This window comes from Bacillus rossius, chromosome 15 (assembly GCF_032445375.1).
Source record: "Bacillus rossius redtenbacheri isolate Brsri chromosome 15, Brsri_v3, whole genome shotgun sequence".
Classification (NCBI taxonomy): Eukaryota; Metazoa; Arthropoda; class Insecta; order Phasmatodea; family Bacillidae; genus Bacillus; species Bacillus rossius.
The window spans coordinates 29624563-29646727 of NC_086342.1; the positions used below are offsets into that span (position 1 = coordinate 29624563).

Here is a 22165-nt window from a genome sequence, read left to right on the forward strand (position 1 = left end):
AGTGTTCTTCCGAGGAGTCCTGGCTGGAACAAGCCCTCCCTTGCTCTGAGAGGTGAGTGTCGTTGTTCGGTTCAAAGCGAGGTTGCACTGTTAAAATTTTTTTTTCACCTTAAATATTTACAAAAGAACGCCGGTCACAAAATTATCCAGGGATACTCATAAACATCGGTAGTATATCCAGGGAGGGGGGCCCCCCTGGAATTAAGAAACCCTTTCACTGTGGGGGCCCATTCGCGCTTGCAAAACGTGACCGTGAAACGGGGCTGATAAACGTGAAAGTTAAAACTGTGATCTATGGAAAACTTACTCTATTGCACGGCATATAGAACATAAAAATGTACAGCATACAACATACAACCACCCTATCCAACAACGAATTCTAGCGGCATTTTCGGAAACTACATACGTGTGATTCGCGTCAATAAATGTTGTTTAAAAACATAATTTGCTTATATTTACCACTCTTGGTCATTATTCAAAGAATTCTGCGTCAAAACTCGTGTCCGAGTTTCGTATTGTGGGTGTGTTTGCAACGTGAGAGCACGTGAATTTGCTCGTTTCCCAAGCTTTAGGTGTTACACATGTCTGGCGATTACTGAAAGACTCGCTCGCGTATGAGACAGTTCACGTGGCACAGGCTATAGCGTGGTGGACGAACGCACAGTAGCGAGGGAGTACCTCTCACGCGCCAGATAGTGATCTCAGCATCTTCCCGACGCAGGAAGCTACCTCTGACGACCGCTACCGGGCGGACATCTGCCACGGAGAACTCCGCGATTCTTTCCGCTGCGCTGGAAAACATCCACAAGATTCAATCATAGAAGTTTAAGGGGCCCGCCTAATCAGGAGCGTATCTACGTTAGTGAGGCGGGATGATAAGCGCGACGCTCGCTGGTGCTTCTAGCGCGGTGTCTCCTCTGGACTGGCGCGCAGTCTTCTCGTCGTCACAGGACAACTGTGAAATTTGAGCGGTGATCGTAACATTATGTGACAGAGAAATGAAGATAAAGGTGTAATGCAAGTCCCTTAAGTGCTTTCAAGAATCTGTACCGCTTGTTTTACGCCTGAAAATTACTCTGAAAACACCGTTTTTAGCTATTTTAACTCTTCTAAAAATACATTTTAAAAACTTAATCCGAGTTCAAAAGGACTTTTCGGCCCTCAGCGAACTATTAAATGCTTTTCGTTAAGCAGATCCCACTCGGATATCTGGAGTAGTTTGGAAATCGTGTTGTTTTTCCTGAAGCTCTGCGCACCGTGTGTGTGCCCGGGTAGGCATGGCTCTTAAGTGCACAATCACACGGCAGGGCTAAACTAGTTTAGTTGAGTACGTCAAACTTGAAATCATTTACTTGATTGAGAAGATTGTGTTCGTCAGGTTACACGAAAAATCGATTATTTCCAGCTCGGATCGATCCCAGTTTTTATGTTTATGTTTAGACGTTCATCAGGAATGGGTCTTTTAATTGCATCCTTAAATGCATCCCACCGCACAATAAGTCTGTACTACCATTCACTCATGCAAAACAAATAAGTTTATTTATCCTTACTTACCAGTTGATTTTTTGCTTCTGCTGGCAATCACAACAAGAAACGATAGAAGATATGTCGTTCCGAAGTATGTACTTGCCAAACCTGTTTAGTCTGGATGAGAAACTACTGTATTCAGGACATGCCCGGAGTACATGTTACCAGTCACTGATTCACTCATGCTCCGACAATCTGGTTCAAAGTGCTGTTTAAAACAACATTGTTATTGTGTTTTTTTTTCCGCTATACTTTCGTACCGCAAAACAATGTATGAATTAAAATTATAAGTTAGTTTGCGTATCGAAGCAATAGTTTATGTAACGGCCAAATTCACGTTTAAAAAATATAGATCAAATTTGTTTTGCCACTTCGTTTAAATCATTTTACCTTAGCGAAAATAAGTCATGCGAGTTAAATTGTCTACGTTCATATGTATTTGATCTTCAGTAAAATCAGCATAACCCAATCATTCTTCTTGTAATTTATATTCACGTATAACATATTAGTTTTAGCAGAATAGTGTCATTCAATTTCATTCAAACGATTTTGTTTCACTTATTATTTGGTTCTTAACGAATGCTATACAGAATTAAAAATTTTACATTTGATAACAGATATTCCAATTATTCAAGTAGTAAAAGTAGGGTTTTTGCCTAAATACTTTAAATTAAATTAAATTAAATCGTGGAGGTAAATATTTATAATGATTTTATAATAACGCATTATTTTCATTGAAAATGTTTTGTTTTTCATTATGAATAATCTTTTTACCATGTTACAGAGAGAGAACATCTTAAGAATGAACCGATTGTAAGAATTTAATATTAACATTTAAAGTGCGTCGGTGATAGTTAAATATTGTTTGCATGTATTTTATGTTTCTGAAAATAGTTATAAATAACTCATTCGCAGTATTTTTTGCCATAATGTTTGTCAATTAAGTGGTCTGCTTTACATTCCGACGCATGCCTGTCTCACCGTGTTAAGTGATGCTGTTTGTGAATACCTCCTTAAAGGATGGTTTTGGCCCAGATGATCCTTGGAAAATGCATCTCAATGTATGTCAGTGATTTTTTATTTGTTACATCTTACCTCTCGGTACATGGCATTTGGTTGGAGTATTTTTGTGAAGCAGACCGAAGCAAAGGAACGGAAATATGTCAAATAACCACGGTGCTGCTCTCTATGGTGGATGGCGCAAACCAAAACTCACAAAGCAAAAGAGGAAATTTATAGAATTTACTGTTTTATTCATTTGTTAAATTATTTTTCGAAAACCTGGCCCAAATCCAGGTTTAGTATTTTTTTTTTTTTTTTTTTTGCTTTTATCCGAGACGTTTCATTACATAAGTTTAAAATTTCTGTCTGCAAATGGAATGATTCGATAGTCGACTTAGTTTCTCCGGCAGCGAATTCTAGCTGCGGGTGTGGAAATGTATATGTAAATGAAATGAAATGTAAATGAAAACACGAATTTCGTATGTTTATCACGCTCGGCACTATTTTTAATAATTCCACGTTATATTTCGTGCCCGAATTTTGTATGATAAATCTATTTGCAAGATTAGAACAGATGAATTTGCTCGTCACCGAGGTTAGATGTTAACACATTTCTGGCGAGTGCCGATACACCCCCGCTCTCATTTATTTTGACCATCCGATCAGTCACAAGGATCCTCACAGAATCGCCTCTGCAGACTTTCGTCAAAGGATGGGTCGATAACGTCCCATTCGTGCGACCTTGTGATCTCTGGGGGTCTCTTTAGGTAACTACGTAACAATAGTCCCATCATCCCGCCTCACTAGCACAGCTGCACCCCCTTGAGGCCACATCTGCGCGAGGACGCGCGGAAGAAGCGTGGGCTGGTCCCGTCAGGCAGTTCCCCCCGCGCGCCGAAGAAAGCGAGCAGGGACGGACGCGCGTTACCGCCTCGTTGGTGCCAGCCGCCAGGGCGCGGATCACTTTCGCCGTCTTCGACCCCGCAGACGAGCTCCCCCCCTCCTCCCCGGCCAGTGGTAGGGGGAGGAAGGGGGGTTCTCCAGGTGTCTGTCTCTCGGTAGTGTCTGGCATGCAAAAGACCCATCTTTCTCCTGACCAGGACCACGTCCTAACGGGAATACATGCCTGGGGGAGAATCGATGTTTATTTCTGAGGTGTGAACCTAATGTACATGTCTGTCTCTCGGCACTCGCCGAGCAAACACACTCGTCCGATGAGGAAACGATTGCTATTTGAAACTGAAGATGAAAGACGGAAACACTTAGAAAAAGAACCGAAACATAAATATTAAAAAGGATATAAGAATGAAAGTGCACAGGATTGTCGGGTTGTGAGAGTTAAATGTGTTGTTAAATAAACCGAGAAACGAAAGTCGGGAAGATCGAGACCATCGCTTTACCGTGATACGTGATCATTTAAATTTTGCTCTACTCGCGAGCGATTTTCCAATGAATCAGAGGAAGAACGTGCTCATTGTTTAAATTTGATTCGCGAGCGGCTAGCCAATGAGTCTGATGAACAGCGATCACGACACTTAAGCGCATTATCTAATTATTCCTCACGGAGGGTGCTTAATGAAACTTCAGAAGAAAGGGACAGTAGATTAAATAATTTAAAAACAAGCAGCACACCGTTCAAGAGATATATTAGGAGTTGAACAAATTTGAATCGCCATTAACATTTTTTTGCAGATGTACCATGTGTCGTATGCAAAACATTACTTAATCTGCAACAGCATGTTATTTTGCGTCCATAATTAATTAAGGTCATTAGGTTAGTGACGTCTTATCGATGCTCAAATACTATTAAAAAAGTTAAGTTCTGCCTCAAGATTATTGGAATAAGATGGGAGTTGCTATTGTATCACATGATTAGCCACATGTATTACTCAAACCAAAATTTGTTGAAGTTACATCCTTAATTGGTGTTGCTGCCCGACATATATTTGGCAAGACTTTTCATTCCGTATTTTTACTTTCTATCGACAATGACAACACCTTGACATTTAAACGTTTTACTGGACAGAAGCTTTAACAAGAGAGACGCAAGTGACGCCATATAAGTTGGCTAGTCTTTGGCCAAATTTCAGTGGTCTCCTACGAGAATTTGAGAATTATCCACCTACGTCTACAGGAATTTCAAAACAATGTGAAATTATTTGGCACAGTTAACAGCTTACTCTTTGGTGACATTATGCAACTGCCTTCTTTAAAAGGTCACTGGTGTTTTCTACAACCATATTGTTGTGTAACAGAAATTAATTTGTGGCATCAGTTATCATTTATTGATCTGACAATAAATATGCGCCAATCCATCTGTTAATTAATTTGCGAGTTGGTGATTCAACTACAAATCAGATGCCATTTATATGTGAACGTCGCCGAATATCCTTGAAATGAGAGTTTTCTGACGGAGTTTCAGTTCGAATCCAACCCACTTTGAAACCAATGGATGCTTACAATAATACCATGCCAGCAGCAAATGCGAAAACACGCAGAGTTGACACCATAAACGCTGTAGATGAGTCTCGTGACATAGCCACTTATGGAAAGACGCCACCAAACATTGTTGTTACAAAATATGTCAATAACTTCGGAGGTTTATTATCAACGCTGAAGTTGGCTGGAGAATTCCGGGTTATGTTAAGACAAAATATATCGGTCTCAGACCGACTTAAATGGAGCAATAGGGATTGTCAAGAAATTAAAGTGTCCTGCTCTTCGAAGAGGACAAATAGAAGAAAGCGAATTACCTGAATGTGTATTAATGAAATTTGATGATTATGCGATTGGAAGAACAATGAAAGATGGAGATATCTTGGCTGCGATAACTCTTGTTGTTGCAACATTTCAGGCTACTAAAGGATACGGAGACGTCGAGAGCCGAATGTTACCTTTGACCCTAAGCTGGGCAGTCACGGGGCACAAGTTACAGGGCACTACACTTGATAAAGCTGTTATAGACCTAGGAAACAAAAATTTCCGCTAAAGGCCAAATGTATGTATTTCTCAGTCGTGTGAAAACCTATGAAGAAATGGTATTGTCTGATTTAGAACCAAACAAATTGTTGAGTAGGCCACACGACGAAAGAGCATCGTCAAAAATAATACTATTGCGAAGTCCAATGTCGTCCTGTAATTGACATTATATACTAAAAAAAATGATTCTTTCTACTTTTTACATATATTAAAAATTGCATAATTCACACACACTAAATAAATTCACCGTGTCTAAGCTATTATTTTTTGTTAAAGGGTACTTATGTGTTTTTTGCTTTGTTCTGTAGTACGGTACCTATAGTATTAACAAATTATCCATAATAACGCAATCTACACATTTGTGCTGTTTGTCGTTAACCTTCGTAGTCCAAGTCCAGTACTACAAGCCCGTCCTTGAACATAGTTAGGTACTTATCTTGTTTTGGGATTGTCATAAACCTAACAATACCTCAATCACTACACATTTCATATTTTATTTTGAGGAGTTCCCTGTTGCATCTTCTAAGTACAAGGTTCAATAAAAATGAAATTAAAATACGACCACACTTGGAGCTATATTGGACCCAACACAAACAGAATCATTAAAATCGGTTCATTAACAAAGAAGTTATGCACAAACATACATAAAAAACACATACAGACGAATTTAGAACCTCCTTACTTTTTTTACGTCGGTTAAAAATACTAAACCCCGGCCTTGGACCTGATTTAAAATACAGTCTCACTTTAAAAATTTCATTATACAGTTAATAATATAAAGTTTCCCTTTGGCTTTTTGAACTTTGGTTCACGCCATCCGCCACAGATGGTAGCACCGCGATTCTAACACATTCCCGTTCCATGCGACTTCCGTTCCATTCACTACGTTACTTCCTACGAAGTGTCGCATACCGAGATAGTTATAAAAGAAAAATAATTAGTTGTATGTATAGTCGGTTTACGGACGATAGTTTAACGTGACAACGTCATAACAAAATATTGATGAAATGATTGCATACTTTTATGAATAAAATTGAATCATTTTTATTGAATTGTCACTATTTTGTATGGATACAAAGAAGGAGTGAAATGAAATCTACAATTTAATTGATAAATTTACTTTTATTTGCACTCATTAATTCAAATATGTTTATTACTTTAGCGAAGAGATTATTTTAACTATAACTTTTATACATGTTTGCTATTTAACTTCTTACAATCTGTGTTATTCTGTTAAGGATAGGATGATGATAGGAAAAGTAGGAAACGAATGGGAGTGTTTCAAGTTTAATGTGCCTCGAAAAAGTCAAATCAATGGTTGTTCCAATCGAGTGGAAGAGAGATATATGCGGCGCAAGCGTACAATGAGCGTAACGGGACACAGAGTAACGGGACAAAGTGTGTAACGGGACACTTTTTCGTGCGTGCAGCCGGCGTTCATCGATTTATTAGACGTTATCACATCAACAAAAATTTGTACTTTACAAAAGATTTCTTTGGTAACCAGTTGCCAAGAAATGGTTTGTAATACTACAATGAATATATTTATTGTAACTTTGTACATGTATTTTTCGCATACATGAAATATGTTTTTTTATAGATAATACTGAGTATTTCTTAAGAAAATTGGCGCATAATTTTATATTTGAACTGAATATTCATTCAAGCTTATTATTTTTAAACTATGGAAAATACATTTTAATATTCAACAATTTTAATATATTTGTTTTTATTATTTTTATTATTGTGCGCAGTTAATCCTGAGAAAAATATTTAGGGAACGGTTTAAAAATAACATAACTATTGTAGGTACTGGAACAACACAAAGCATAAATGACAGGGTAAGAATCCGAACCCAGTATTACTGTGAACACTATTTTGTTTGCATGTAAATATAAATTTCACAAATATCTGTAAGTTTACATGCATTTTTCTGTTTCATTTGCAAAAAAAATACAGTGTAGAAGAATTACTTTAATGTTTCCGGGAAGTGCTCTATCTGTGCCGTGAAAATACACGTCTATGAAACAGTAATGGTTGGTTGTGTCGTCGGGAAGCTAACTGCCAGTAAATCAGCCGTCACGAGCTTCACGGTTTTTTTTCTCGAGATTGCTATTTCAATCAACCCGTCTCGTTTGTGACCGAGTCGAGGAACTAACCACACAGCCAACGCTGCGTGGATGACCGAAAACTCCAGCGCAATAATGTCCAGATAATGTGCGAAATCCTTCCATTCTCAACAGACACCCTCCTCCGATTAATATCGTACCCAAAAGTAATCTTCAGATACTACTACTACCTTGTAATAATAATTATTTTTTGACGTGGCAACGTCTAATAAATCGATGAACGCCGGCTTCACGCACGAAAAAGTGTCCCGTTACGCTCATTGTTCCGTTACGCTGTGTTCCGTTAAGGTGTTGGCGAGTGCAATAATAATAGGTTATGTTACAATTGACTAAAAAATTAAGGTGATTCATATAATTGATGATAGATATTTGATTACAGTTTATTTATATGAAAACTTGTTCATAATTATATTTAAACTTTATAGCTAAACGCCAGTTTTTAAAATTAATTAAAAGTCATCTACACGTGAACTGTTTCGTCGACTGTTTATAAAGTGAAGTGAAAAGTTAATGTGGTTTTCATTGCTTATTACAACAACAATTTCGGCAATAAAGGTTAATTATTCTTGCATTTTAAAAATCTGATTACCAGTATAATTTCAAGTATTTATTCATTTATTATTAAAATAAAAATGATTTAATTTTATTCATAAAAGTATGCAATCATTTCATCAATGTTTTGTTATGACGTTGTCACGTTAAACTATCGTCCGTAAACCGACTTTACAGACAACCATTTTTTTTTTAACGATAAGGGTTCTTTCGGTTTCTGCCTCGTCTCTCCCTTTGAGGCACACAGAAATATATTAAAAATAAATTAGAATCTATTGTGTAACTTTTTAAGGAAAAATTAAAGCAGCCAATGTTGCTTGTTCTTGTTAGGATCACCAGATAGCAGCACAAGGCTTACTCACGCGAGGTATTTCGGCAATAACACTGGAACATTGCAAATAGTAACATATTTATAAAGTGGTATCATAGAAATACCACTATGAAACAAAGGGTTAAATCACGAGTGTGCGTGTCTCCGAGCTGGAGTCGTGGTGTGTCTACTGGCGGCGCGCAGAGTGCTTCACCCCGCGTGTGTGCTGCTCCGTGTTGCAGGGCACCAGGACCGGAAGCAGATGTGGCTGCCGCTTCTAGCCCTCCTCGCCCAGGTGAGTGCTGCACGAACGCATCAACCCGCGAGCTGCTGTTCCGTTTGCCCGGTGCTGGCGTGAATGTACTGCGAGGCAGATACATATTACACTGTCTCAAACTTTACATGTGTTGCAACATGGCAAAATAAATATATTTGGTTGATTCGAACAAATATTTTGTGGACACAACAAAATGATTTTATTAACTCTAATGTATATTTTGTTAGGTATAATTAAATTAATTTTGTTACACAAAAATAATTATTAGGACTATAAAATATTCTGTAACAGATAATACATATTTGTTTCACCATAAATAAACAAACAAACGTTTGTTTGATTCGACCATACATTTTTCTCTGTATAAGTACATGTTATAGTAAGTAATGAACAAAAAACTGCCTTAATTTTTACACATAATGTACCTACTAATTGATATTCTTAAAGAAACAACGATATCGCGGAGTTCCTGGAAAAAAAATTCGTAACTAACAGGAACTGGTAAAAATATTTTTCAGTTATCAGCGAGACAAAATGAGTTTCCAAAAGTTTTTAACGTCTGAAACAATCATAAGAAATATAATTTGGTGTTCCTGGCTTGTGAGGGACATAAACAGTTTTCTTCGCTTAATATTTTGAACGAACGTTTACATTTTTATTTAGATTGATGGTATGAATTTTAATATTTAGAAAAAATTAGATAAGTGCTGTTGACGTTTACACTAAAAACCACGGTAATGTTTACAGTCTTCAGAGATTTTAAAAAAAATATTCGGGTTGGAATCAGCAAAATTATTTTCTCTCGTGCCAGGTAATTATTTTATATTTACTTTCCACATCGTTGAAAATTTTTCATGATTAGCTGGCAAAGTTGCACTTTTAACGTTTCTGTGCAGTATGAATAAGGAGATAGAAATTGAATAGGAAATCTTTAGGTTTAAAATCAATTTTACTGGCTTATTAGTGACATGGTTGAATTTCTTTCAGAAAAAAAAAATCTAGTTTTAGCTAGCCTTTTAAAATCCTCTGAATGTTTTCGATTTTCAAATGATAAATAAAATTTAAGAATTTTTTTCTGAAATAAATTTAAACAATACCGCGTAGTAGCAACCGGAATTTCCTTTAAACCCAAAACTTTTCCGTTATTTATTCAATTTGATTTTCCTTATCCGTACTACACAAAAATGTAAAAAATTCAATAGATAATTCTGCAAAAGCATGCATTTAACAATTTTTTTTTCATTTTGTCTATGTTCGATCCCTCAAAAACTCTATAAGTTTAACTGTGTTAAATTTAAATATAAAATAATGACCTGTAATGGCACAAAGGTTGGTCTAAATCAAATTGACGTTGGATGAAGCAAGTGAAACTCATTTATCGAATCTGAATCGACTTTATTTGTAATTTTTTACTTGGATCAGGACATCCTGCGGGCTCTATCTTAAACGCAAAAAACCTCATGGGTATAAAACTCTACAGGGGAGAGACAGGAATTGAAAGACGCCATCTTTGTTTCAACAGATACAGGTGTTCATTTTCTAGCTTTTAATTTGTTTAAAAAAAAATAGTTATGTTTAAGCATAGTATGCAATTTGGTAAAATGCATGAAGTTAAAAGTGGCTAGCTGTTACAAATAGTTTTCCATGTGAAGTCTTTGGGGTTTAGTATTGATTTCATTTATAAGAATGACTAAGTGCGTAATAATACGGTAAATGGATACACTGTATATTTTTTTTGTAAATTGAAAAAAAATTATTCATATAAAATTACAGATTTTTGTAAATGTGTACATTTACATAAAATAAATTGTATCACTACAAAATAGTGATTGCAGTAATACTGAGTCTGGATTCTTGCCCCGGAAGTAACGTTTTGTATTGTCCCAAGTAGCTCCAATAAAGTTATTTAAAGTTAAAGTTATTTTTAAACCGTTCCCTGAAAAACTTTATTAACTGCACGTATAAATAAGCTTAATAAAACATAATTATTTCCAACTATTGAATATTCGACTAGCTTTTAAATGGTTCAAAACCATTGTGTTTGAATTATACCCTTTATTCATTATATGCTAATTAAATTGGGGTTTACTCATCTCACACTTCAGTAGTGTAAGTAGGCTATGTCGGCGACGGATGGTATCCCGCGCTGCATACTGCACCTCGGAGAGGTAAATGCAACCTCGCGCATCTTCTATTTTTCTTCTATGTTTCTAAAGTTATGTGTTTCTAAGTTACGTGTTTCTAAGTTGTCAGTTCTATGTTACATTGATTTTTTTTGAGGTTTCTAAGTTATGACTGTTCTAAGTTGTGTGTTTCTAAGTTATGTGTGGTTCCCGGTTTATCGGCACGCTGCAACACGGACTTGCCTGTACCGGTGGCAGCTGTCTGAAATTGTCGCACAGAATCGCGTGGATGCCTCCGACTGGTGTTTGTCGTAAATGCCAGTAATCTGCTGCAGTCGGCAGTTAATTTTTTTTTTGGAAAATAGCTCTGCTGTGCGGTCACGCACCGCAGAGTGCGCGGCAGAATCTGCGCACAACAGAAAATGCCGCAAGCTTGCGGTCGACGGACCACGCAGAGCCTTAAAACACGAGGACCTTGTTCCCGAAGAGAATGTAACAGCTTCGCGGTTTCCAACCCTCCTCTCTCCCCCCCCCCCCCCCCCCCCCAACCAATTGTTCGCGGTGCGCTCCAAGAGGCCCCGACCTGCCTCAACGGAGCGGCGTAACTGCTGCGTGGAGTCCCGGCCTTGCGAGGATCACGAATTACCCAGCTGTGACACCGTTATTCCAAACAATCTCACGCGCTGATTAAAAAAATTAAAAACACGATATCATCCCGACACTACAGGACATTACCATCTTTAAAAAAAAAATATTTCGATGTTGGTTATTTTTTTGTCCTAACAATTATTTAAGGGTTATTAGTGTGAACTCATCGCAATAGCGCTCTCTGAATTAAAATTACTCATCCCCCCCCCACCCCCAATTTTTGTCTCCAGATACGAACAAAGTGTTAATTTGTGAGCTATGCTGTTTCAATAAATAAATCATTAAAGTGAACTCGTGCGCGCTCTTTTTCACCATTATTGGAATACCACTTGGTAGTTAAGTTGTGACAAATTTTGTGAGAAAACCAAATATTTTGAAGTGCTATAGAATTATATACAAAGGAAAAATGTTAATGAAAATTATCTATAGTATTTTTTTTTAATCTGGGTACATAGACGTTAGTTTCTTTCCCCACTAAAAATGTTTGTGCACTTAACTAAAAAAATGTTTTTTTTTCTCTACAGAATTTACCATGACTTGTAAAGATTTCGCTAAAAAAAACTGAAAAACGTAACTTAGCTCAAACTATCCTACTTTTCTGTGGAGCCAAAAGAATGTCAAAATGTTCACGTTCATTTTGTTCCCTCATACACTAGTAATACTCTTCCAGTTACAGCGATATTTTAGCTGTGGGTCGGCAATATCTCCAATTACATTAGAATGAGATGTTTTCATTACAATCTACGACAAGTCGTCAGTGAAGGATGTTGATGTTTGTTTCATCTCCCACCGCGAGACTATGAGAAGGATATCACTAACAGGCTTTAAATACCGGTGTCAATAATGGCCCCGCGCATACAACGATACTCGGTCTATATTAAAAAGAATGAATTTGAGTTCGACCAACAAACTTCATCTGTAGGTTCATTACAAGAAAATAATTTGGAAATATACAAAAACTATGGTCTAAATTGCTTTCCAAAGCTGGTATAGGCCTACGCCTTTGAAAGTGGAGATGAACAAAATTTTTTGTTGTATATAATAGAAAAAATAATATTTAAGAAAAACCAGTTAGGGTATGAATGGTGTTTATTTCAAATTAAGTTCTACATCCACCGCGAATTTTGGTTGTTGTCATAAAATTATCTTATTAATAAAATTGGTTAGTGTACACGTCAACAAAATATGTGGAAAATAAAGGTGTAACCCCCAAATTTTTCGATGAAATAGTTTTATTACAGCGAAAAGTTTTTTTCAACTTATTTTGTCGTGATTAACCTGAAGCCGAATTTCGTGGGTTGAAACTCAGGCTCGTTCTGCATGTCATGTGAGCCCCATTGTCTGAAAGACATAGACATTAAAACAGAGTTGCAGTGGGGTGGAACAAGAAGTAGCTGTGGGTGTGTTGCGTGATGCGAGCAACACCGAGACAGAGTTACGGTAAATGGCTGCATAGGCACTAAAAGGACATGCAAACTGAAGAGATGCCAGCTTTCGCCGGCTGGAATGGACTTGGAGATTTATTCGCTGAGCCTTCGAACACGGAACACGGTCGTCCGTCTGCGCTGACAGTTCCTCCGGAGGGAGGCGACGCGCGCATGTTTATTTCGGGAGGCCAGAAGTAGAGAGATCGCCAGCCAGGTCCTTCAGCCTCCGGTGTGTTTGCACGCTCGAGATCGGTACGAGAAGATTACGTTTCACTCACCCCCGATCAGTCTCCGAACGTATTCGAAGCAGTTCACCCACTCGCTCGTGTAACTTCGTTTTCAGATATTTTTTTTTTGTGTATTGTCATACATTTCCACGATATCAGAGTTTTAGAAACCAAAATAAACGAGTTTCTATGAGAGTTTTAAATATTTAACCAAGCCAAAATAATCAAAATTTGGATTATAGTTACAATCACCTAAACGTGCGAAAACCAATATTTCATAAGAAAAAGAAAAAGAAATAAAGGAACCTGTACGAGAGTTTTTTTTATGTAACACATGGAGGTAAGAATTAAGGGAGTTGGTGGTACAACCTTTGCAACGGTTGTACTTGAAGTCAAAAAGATAATGGTCACCCACCCCTTTTTTTATTTTTTGAAACACATATAATGAAGTTCAATGTGTTGGTATTGTGTTTTTGATTTTTTTTTTTTTTATAGCAATATTCACTACACGACGGCATCTTTACGATTCTTCCTAGCGATTTTTTTTACAAGAAAATTAAACAAATTTGTAGCACATTAGTCTTTATACGGCAACCATTTGTTTCGCTGTCGAACTACTAAACGGACGACTTCATCTTCAGAACAGACACCCGATACATGGTGTAAATAAATACGAAGATGCACGGACGTCAGGTCAGTGAATGGTAGGTCTGCCGTGCGCAAACAGGGAAGCCTAAGATGTACATCAAGTTCTGTTCCTGACCGAACACGCCCGAATATTCACCTTCGGCCAACCTCGGGTTTATTTATATATATAATTTTATGTTTCTCTGTTTATTGTAATGTAGCTATGATAACCTAACTAACCATACATTGTGTTTTAAAGTGTTTTAATGTAGCTAACCTAACCGACCACTTTTAATATTTGAATTCCTTTTTCCTGCCGCAAAAATAAAACAAATCCCGAGGTTGGCCGAAGGTGAATGTTCGGGCGTGTTCGGGCAGCGACAGAACTTGATGGACATCTTAGGTGGTAGCCTACAACTCACGTAGTTTCGGTTCCCTACCACGTTCGTGCAACTTCGGATTTCTCCCAAAAATTTAAATTTAAAAAAAAAATCGAAGGGTTAGGTTAGGTTAGGTCAGTCACAACATGCTTGTTTTTCATTGGAAACTTCTGATTTAGCGGCTGAAGTGGCGTTAATACCAAAACGCAAAACTTCGGAAATCGTTTCGGAAATTCTTGCAGCGAACCGAAATTGCACTCTGTCCAACACTTCTTCCAGACCATCCTCTGTCTCCTGTAAATTCCTACACGTAATGCATGCCAATTTGCATCCCGCACGAATGTGCCCAGGGTTTTCCCTGTGTCTATGCAGGTTTTATCTGGGCCCAACCTATCTCTGGTTATAGTCTAGATTTAAGAGTGAGGGGAGTTAGTCATGGCGCCAATCGCTGCCATGGCTGGCCAATCCCCTCCTAGCACATGATGCATGCGACCCTCTCCCTGCATGGCTAATCCCAGCATGACTAGGCGTATAGGCTTCGGCCTGAGACGCACCTAGGTCCCTCCCTAACCCGGACCCCTCCAAAATACACTTAATTTTAGTTAGGTTAGGGGGAAAAAAAATCCGAAACTGCGTGAGTTGTAGGCGCGCAAACAGAGGCGGTCTCGTCTTCCTGGCCGGGGCGAAGCAGCGGCGTCACTTCCGGAAGCCTGGGAGGGACCGTGTGACGTAACGCAGAGACCGCTCGGCGCCGCGGACCGCGCGCCATCTGCACACAATGGGCCGGTACCGGGTCAGGAGTGGGCATGTCGGTTGGAAGGGGAGGGGGGAGGGGGAGAGAGAGAAAGCGACGTGTACGGCGCGCGGAATGAAGGGGGCGCTAAACGGTCCAGCAGGCGTCGAGACGCGAGACCGAGGCGCGAGTAAACACGCGAAATGTGTGTCGTCGCCAACCCCCCCCCCCCCCCTTCAACCTTCCGTCAAGCCCTGTCACACTCTCAAACTTTCATTTTCAATACCTTCCGATACTTGGGTGGTCATCACGTAACAGGAAACGTCACCAGGGCAGCCATGCTTGTTGGATGACTTTGAGTTTCCAGTAAATATTTTGCGAAAAAAAAGGACGGGTTCTGAAATATGTCGGACGTTGGACATTCAAAAATCGTGCCTAGCGGAAACGTAGGTAAATGACGACTGTTTCCGTCACAATGAATCCTTATAGAAGGCGAACAACATACGAGCGATTAAAGAGGTTGTTGAAGTGAAATAATTAAAATAATGTTTAGTACGAATAGCGTGTTAAAAATAATATTTAAATGTAAAAAGAAACTTATGTAACATCACTGAACATATATTTAATTATGTAACGAGTCTAACGTGAGTCAAATTGCGAGAGACTTTTCGAAGTTAATAAATTAAAAAAAAAAATAATATAACAACTAAAAAAATTCGTCCAGCAATGTGATGCATCAGTGAATTTCAACATTTGATTAAAATTGAAAAGTTTGAGAGCTCAGATAAAAAAAAAAACTTTTATAGCGTGACATGATTTAAAACAAATTTAAGCTTTTCTGGCCAAATTTATTTTATGGAGAAAATAAGAAGCCTTTTCCATCCAATTTTAACGTTGTAATTCTATCGTCAAATGTAATTGTAGACAAATATCTGACAGTGTAACAGGGCCTTAACATCCCCTATCCCAAACTAACCACCCATTAACGGTCGCTTGCCGCTACACGAGGTCAAAGCCGAGTCCAGCTTTAGAGGGTCTCACCCACTATATTCTATTATTTTTCCTTACTCCAGAATTTATTATGAAGCAAAGAGTGTCCCGACAAATGCACCTACAGATTTAATGACAAAAACACTGTAGTGTCCATTTCTTGTTTACGTATGAATTATTTAATGGTTTTATTAATTTAACAAGTGGCGAATTTAAGCATCTGACCACCTTGTCTTACACTTAACCACACGAAAAGTAATTAGTTACTTACACTAAAAAATAATTAGTTACAGCTTGAAAAAAAAGCTAAGTTAACCTAACTAAACTAAAAAAAGGTATATCTAATTAATGATAAAAACACCAGTCAAATTATTTTTATCTCATTTATTAATGAAAACACTGGATACTAAAATAACAATGAAAATAAAAAAAGAACCAAACTTTGATGTACAAAATATATTTAATTTAAACTATTGTGCATCACACTAGAAACTAAACACTATTTATCATTAAAATATTTTTTTTTTATACCGGGAAGGATTAGAAACATGTTAAATGCAAAAATAAAGCAAACCAATCTGGAAAGTAAACCTATGAGTATTTGGGAATGTTCATTTATTGTCATGTCATTCAAAGTTATATATATATATATATAATTAGGTAATTAGGAAATAGGTAGTTAAGTTGTGCTCATCATACAACTGCAGAAACGTATAAAACTAGTATCTAGTGACATAACCATGATATAATGAATCAAATCAAGAGTTTTGGTTACGATCTAATTATATACAAAAACTTATATAAAATAGTATGTAAGCATTTTCCTAAGACAAAAATAATGGAATAAAAATTCAATGACCCATCACAGTAGATAAAACAGCAAATAGGTAACATTGTAAAAAGTTAAATTGCAATTACCTTTAAACAGCACTATATATATTATTTATTTCTAAAGGGTTGTGAAATAAAATTGGAAGATTAAGCACTATTGTTTTTCCTGACTCATTGAACGTATATTGCTGTTATTAATCTTGATTTTCAAGGCTTAGTCATTAATTCCACAGCGGAAAGTTCGGTGACATTACGCAAAGACGCACATGCTGCGATTTTTTCACTTACCTTCGGAAGGGAAGATGTGGTAATACATGAATTATATTAATATTACAAGTATAGTAATGTTTTAAAATTTAATTATATTCCCAACAGATAGAGAAACGTTTCAATGAGAGCAAGTTGAAGACTGAAATAAGCCAACTATGACATATTTTACTAAGTAAGAATGAATCTTTGCTTAAGAGCGTGGTTACAAGAGACGATGAAGGATGATGGGATGAGAATAGAGCGCTGATGGATTGCAAGGTTCAGGGCACAGGAGGGCCCTGAGAAAACACACTGGCCCACGTCCGTCACATATTAAAAAAGTAAAAAATATCCAGGTTTGTCTCCATTGGGACTCGAATCCAGATAATCCATAGCCATGAATGTTTTTTGTACGAATAACGTGTTAATTTTTTTTTAATTATCAGTCTAAAACAAGAATTTAAGAATAATTTAAGACTAGGGTTTATGACATACACGTGAACAACGGGAGAGTAAATGTGAGGATAAGTGATTTAATTTGTTTTAAATCATCACAAAAAATTTCAGTAGCAAAAAGAAATATTAGTGAGATGTCCGAGACAGTAGTGGTAGCAAAACGGGCTGATGATTAATTTAAATTCATTAACTAACTTGAGCAGTAAGTACTGCCCTCATAATTAAAATTATTAATGGGTAAGCAATAGCTTCGGTTAGAGTATTTAATTGGAATTATCAGACGGATGAATTAAGTGGACTTAAGACAAAATACAAAATACTTTTCAAGCGTTTATTGAGGACTCAAGGTTAATATTTACTTTGAATATGATGTAGCGTTAAGTAAGGAGCAGAGAAGAAACCTCAATTCAGTTTGTACCAAACGAAGAGTTAAGGTCATTTGTTTTCTGGCGGCAGATTATTTCAGCAGACTAGAAGTCACGTTTTGCCTTTTTGGGAAAAATAGGCCTCTGTTCCAACTAATTAGTGGGGCGGAACATGTACGAACAAACTTCCTAAAGTTTGTTGGTGAGAGCACGTGAATACTAAACGCCATCATTAGAATAGCCTCCGTAGCTGCTTGACAGAAAACGAGTGAAAATGAAACTGGTATTGAAAGTTCCGAGATGAAGTAGTTGGGGTATAAATTTCAAGTCCCTGGTATTCTCTTTGGAAGCGAGACACGGTAGCGGGTCGTGTGATGCTAGAATGGCCTTGCCTTCAGGCTATACTTTCTCATAAACACTCGTAATACTTGTCCTAAAATAAAGAGTTTTAAAACGAAGGCTACGTATGGACGAATAATCCAAAACTGTAAATCACATGATATGATCATTTCAGTAATTTGCTAGGACAGACAGATCTTAAAAACCACTAATTTACTCTTGCTAAGCGGTAAAACGATTAAATGTAGTTATACAACGAATTTAATAAAAATAATGTGCAGAAACTCAAGGTATAAGAAGCAAAATAATTTATACCTTAAGGGGTATTGTGTATGCGCCAGGCCGGGAACACGTGGATAAATATTACGTGTTCGAAACAGGAAATAAACGACGCCGAAGAAATCAAGGACTCTGATCACGTACTGGTATGGATGACGCCCGACTTGAAGAACCACCTGTAGCTGCCTCGTCCACTTTCCCTCTTGGTTGTTTATAGTGGTTAAAATATTTCCGTCAACGAACCAAAGACACGCCTCATTATCGACGCTCACATTAAAGTAGGTATATTGTCCACATAATATCTTCTTTAAATAAACAACTATTATCTGAACTTCACAATACAGAGTAAGTTCGAATGCAACTTTGGCTGCCGGTTCATCATAAAAAGTTAAGTCGATAACATAATATAACTTATGGTACTGAGTGTTTCCCAAGGTTGGTATACGCATTTGAAGTTGAAGCTGAAGAAGTGAAAGTATTTAAGATTGAACAGTGGGTGGCTGGGTAACTTTTAAAAGGAAAAAAAAATGTTATAAAACCACAATAGGGCTATTCTCTATCATTATTTTTATTTTTTTATAATTGGTAATATAAATCTTTATTTACCATATATTTTTGGTAACGTATTATTCATTCATTCATTCATGGTTTTTCGAGATACTTTTAAATCTGATCTTTTCAACGGTGAATCTTTGGTCTTCGTGTAACAGGTTGAGGCACAGAGTTGTGAATTAAATATTACCAATATAAAGCGTGAGTCTGAAGATTCAACTGCATGTTCATTAAGATAAAAATGTGACTTCTCGTCTAAAAGTACTTTCCAAAAGCTGGCATACGTGTTTGGAATTGGAGCTGAGCGATATTTTAACTTAACTAATAAAGAAAGTATTTAAGTTAGAAAATTGAGCGTATGGATTATAGTTATCTGAATGATGTTCTTTAATCACCCCAAATTTTGTCACAGTATCAAAATTAATTCATTGAAATTATTGGGGGTTAGTAACACGCCATAAAAATATTTGGGAAATAAAGGCATAACCACCAATAATATTACTGCAGCAACAAAACTCTAGGTGGTTGTAAAACTGCATTCAATCAAACATAAATCAGACGCTTAGTGTTCTCTTAAATACTTTATTATTTATAAACAAAAATTTTGTTCTGCCCCAACTTCAGCCTTGGTCAGCAATTTAGATCATAAGTCGTATATACGTTATCAGCTTATTTTGTTGTGATGTACCTGCATCTGAAGTTTTTCGGCTGAGTTATGACTCACTCTTGACTTAATAAAGTATAATTTAATGATCGGAAAAGGAAGGGGGGGGAGGGGCTGGAAATGTTAGACATGACTTGTGTAAAAGAAGCTACGAAAATTAGATAGTTTAAATAATAACGTTTTAACAACTATGAGAAAATAACTATTTTCTTATGGGAAATTGCAATTAAATAAATACTAAATTATTTAAAGAACAACGAAAACAGAAGAAAAAAACCTGAAAGGTCTTAATTGAATTTTGAAACTTACAGTGAGCAAAAATGTTTAGGTATTAGAGAAGTGATTACATAAATATCAGCGTACATATTATTCAGTAAAAAATAAAATTTTTAATTGATATCCGTGTATTTTATTTAAAATTTATAACAACATTTTTTTTTTACTGTTAGTACCATTTATGATTATTTTAAACATGATAATGTTAACTAATATTGATTGTAGAAGAACTTTAATAATAAAATTGTTCAAGGCAAAATGTCGGTACATTGAATGAAATACTGAATAAACTATTGCATATGACTATTTGCATTATGGAGAACTCAAAAATATAGTTTTTAACATTTTTGTCTGTTTGTCTATTTGTTCGAGCATCAATCGAAAAACACTGGACAGATTTTGATGATTTTTTTAATGAAAAGCTCTTTAACTTAGAATCTATGCTATGTCTAAATACAAAATCCCCCCCCCCCTAAGGGGGTGAAAAAGGGGTAAAATTGGTTTAACGATAATTAATTATATCTCTGAAAATAATCAAGATTACGAAAAGATTGTGCATAACAGTAATATTAACATACGAAAACTACTAACTACAATTTTACCATTTTGCGAAATTCCAGACATTATGTAAAAAAAGAGGAATATGGTTTTAAGATAAATTAATTAAACTTCAAATTTAATAAAGAACAATAAAAAATTGGTTACTAATCATACGTTTACAAAAACTACCAAACACTGTTCTACAATTTTGTTTTATTTAAACTCTAAGGTAGGTAAAAGGAATAGGTGTGTTATTGAAGGAAAAATAAATGGAATGCGTCTAATACAATTAGGCCTAGAAGTAAGATACTAAAAAACCTGCATCTGAAGTTACGTATTGCTTATTTTATTCGTTTATAAAAATTCGTCTTTTAATGTAATGATAACAGGTGAGTTTTCATTTATTTAAAAAATTTTAAAAAATAAAAACTCTGAAGTAAATTAAATAGTAAAAAAAATAAGATAAATATTATTATTTTACTTATTTGCAAGATTCACCCCCTAAGGAGTGAAAAGGGGTAAAGTTATAAGTAAAGAAAAAATACATATTTCCGAATTTACTAGATCTAAGGGTTAGAAATTAAGAATGAACAACAAGCACATAGAGTTACCAATTTTATATATATATATATATATATATATATATATATATATATATATACACACACACATAATTTTTTACGGATTTCGTCTTTTAAGGGTGTGAAAAGGGGGTAAGTTATGTTTTATCATAAAATTTTCTTAGCTCCATAACAAATAAAGCTGGATGTAAGAAGCTTAGCATTATTAACGTACATAATTATGTAGAATTCTTTCACTTTTTTTTTTTTTCGATATTCGACCCTAAAAGCAGTGTAACGAGGCACGTTAGTTTTTATAGTAGTAAAAAAATATCCAAGCAAATTACATTCAAGGTAAAATACTAAGCAAGAAAAAATTAAAAATTATAATTTAATATTAGTTTTAACCGTTCTATATTCTAAGTTAAAAGGGTGAAAATGTAGTTGATTTTTTTATTGAAAAATTCGCACCTCTGAAGCTATTGAAGCGGGATGTAAGTTATGTGGTATTATTTACATACATGCAACATCTATAAACTCTTTCTTATAACATGCTGAAGTTCTACTTTTTCTAAAAGATAAAAATTTTAAAATAATGTTTTAACATTAAAAAATAATATATTTTGAATAAATCAAACTTAATTTAAGAATAGGAAATGTTTAATAAACATACCTTAATCTACCTTCTCTTATTCAACATTTTCCGAAATATCACATTTTAAGTTGTAACAGGTGTTAATATTATTTTAAAAAGTTATGATATCTATTAAATCATTATTGCAAACTTAATTTTAACTCAATAAAAATTCCTTATAATTGTTTAGTTTATATCTGCGGTTAAAAGAAAGAAACGGGTTAACTTTTTTTGTTTGGCTAATAGATATTGCCATATTGACTTAATTCTTATTTTTTACATTGGAATCCTTATGGGGAAAGAGGCGAGGGATAAAAAAATTGGGGATTTTGTTTAAGTAATACTAAGTAAACTAAGAGTCAACTAATATGTTGTATGTTTAATAAAAATGATATTTTTATTTTATATTTCAAATAAATATATGATTGTATAACAAGTCCTTAAATAATGGGAGGTATTTGTAATAAGGTGAAATTATTTAATTGTCCT

General features: G+C 35.8%; 1 protein-coding gene across 1 annotated transcript in view; it reads left to right on the plus strand.

Annotated features, from left to right (window-relative positions):
• LOC134539668 (mucin-2-like) overlaps window positions 1-22165 on the plus strand; it is a 115793-nt gene continuing 93628 nt past the window's right edge. The window contains exons 1-2 of the mRNA XM_063381855.1: window positions 1-52; window positions 8742-8794. Of these exons, the coding sequence (XP_063237925.1) occupies window positions 8762-8794 (33 nt within the window). The 5' untranslated portion in view covers window positions 1-52; window positions 8742-8761. The remainder of the gene's footprint in view (window positions 53-8741; window positions 8795-22165) is intronic.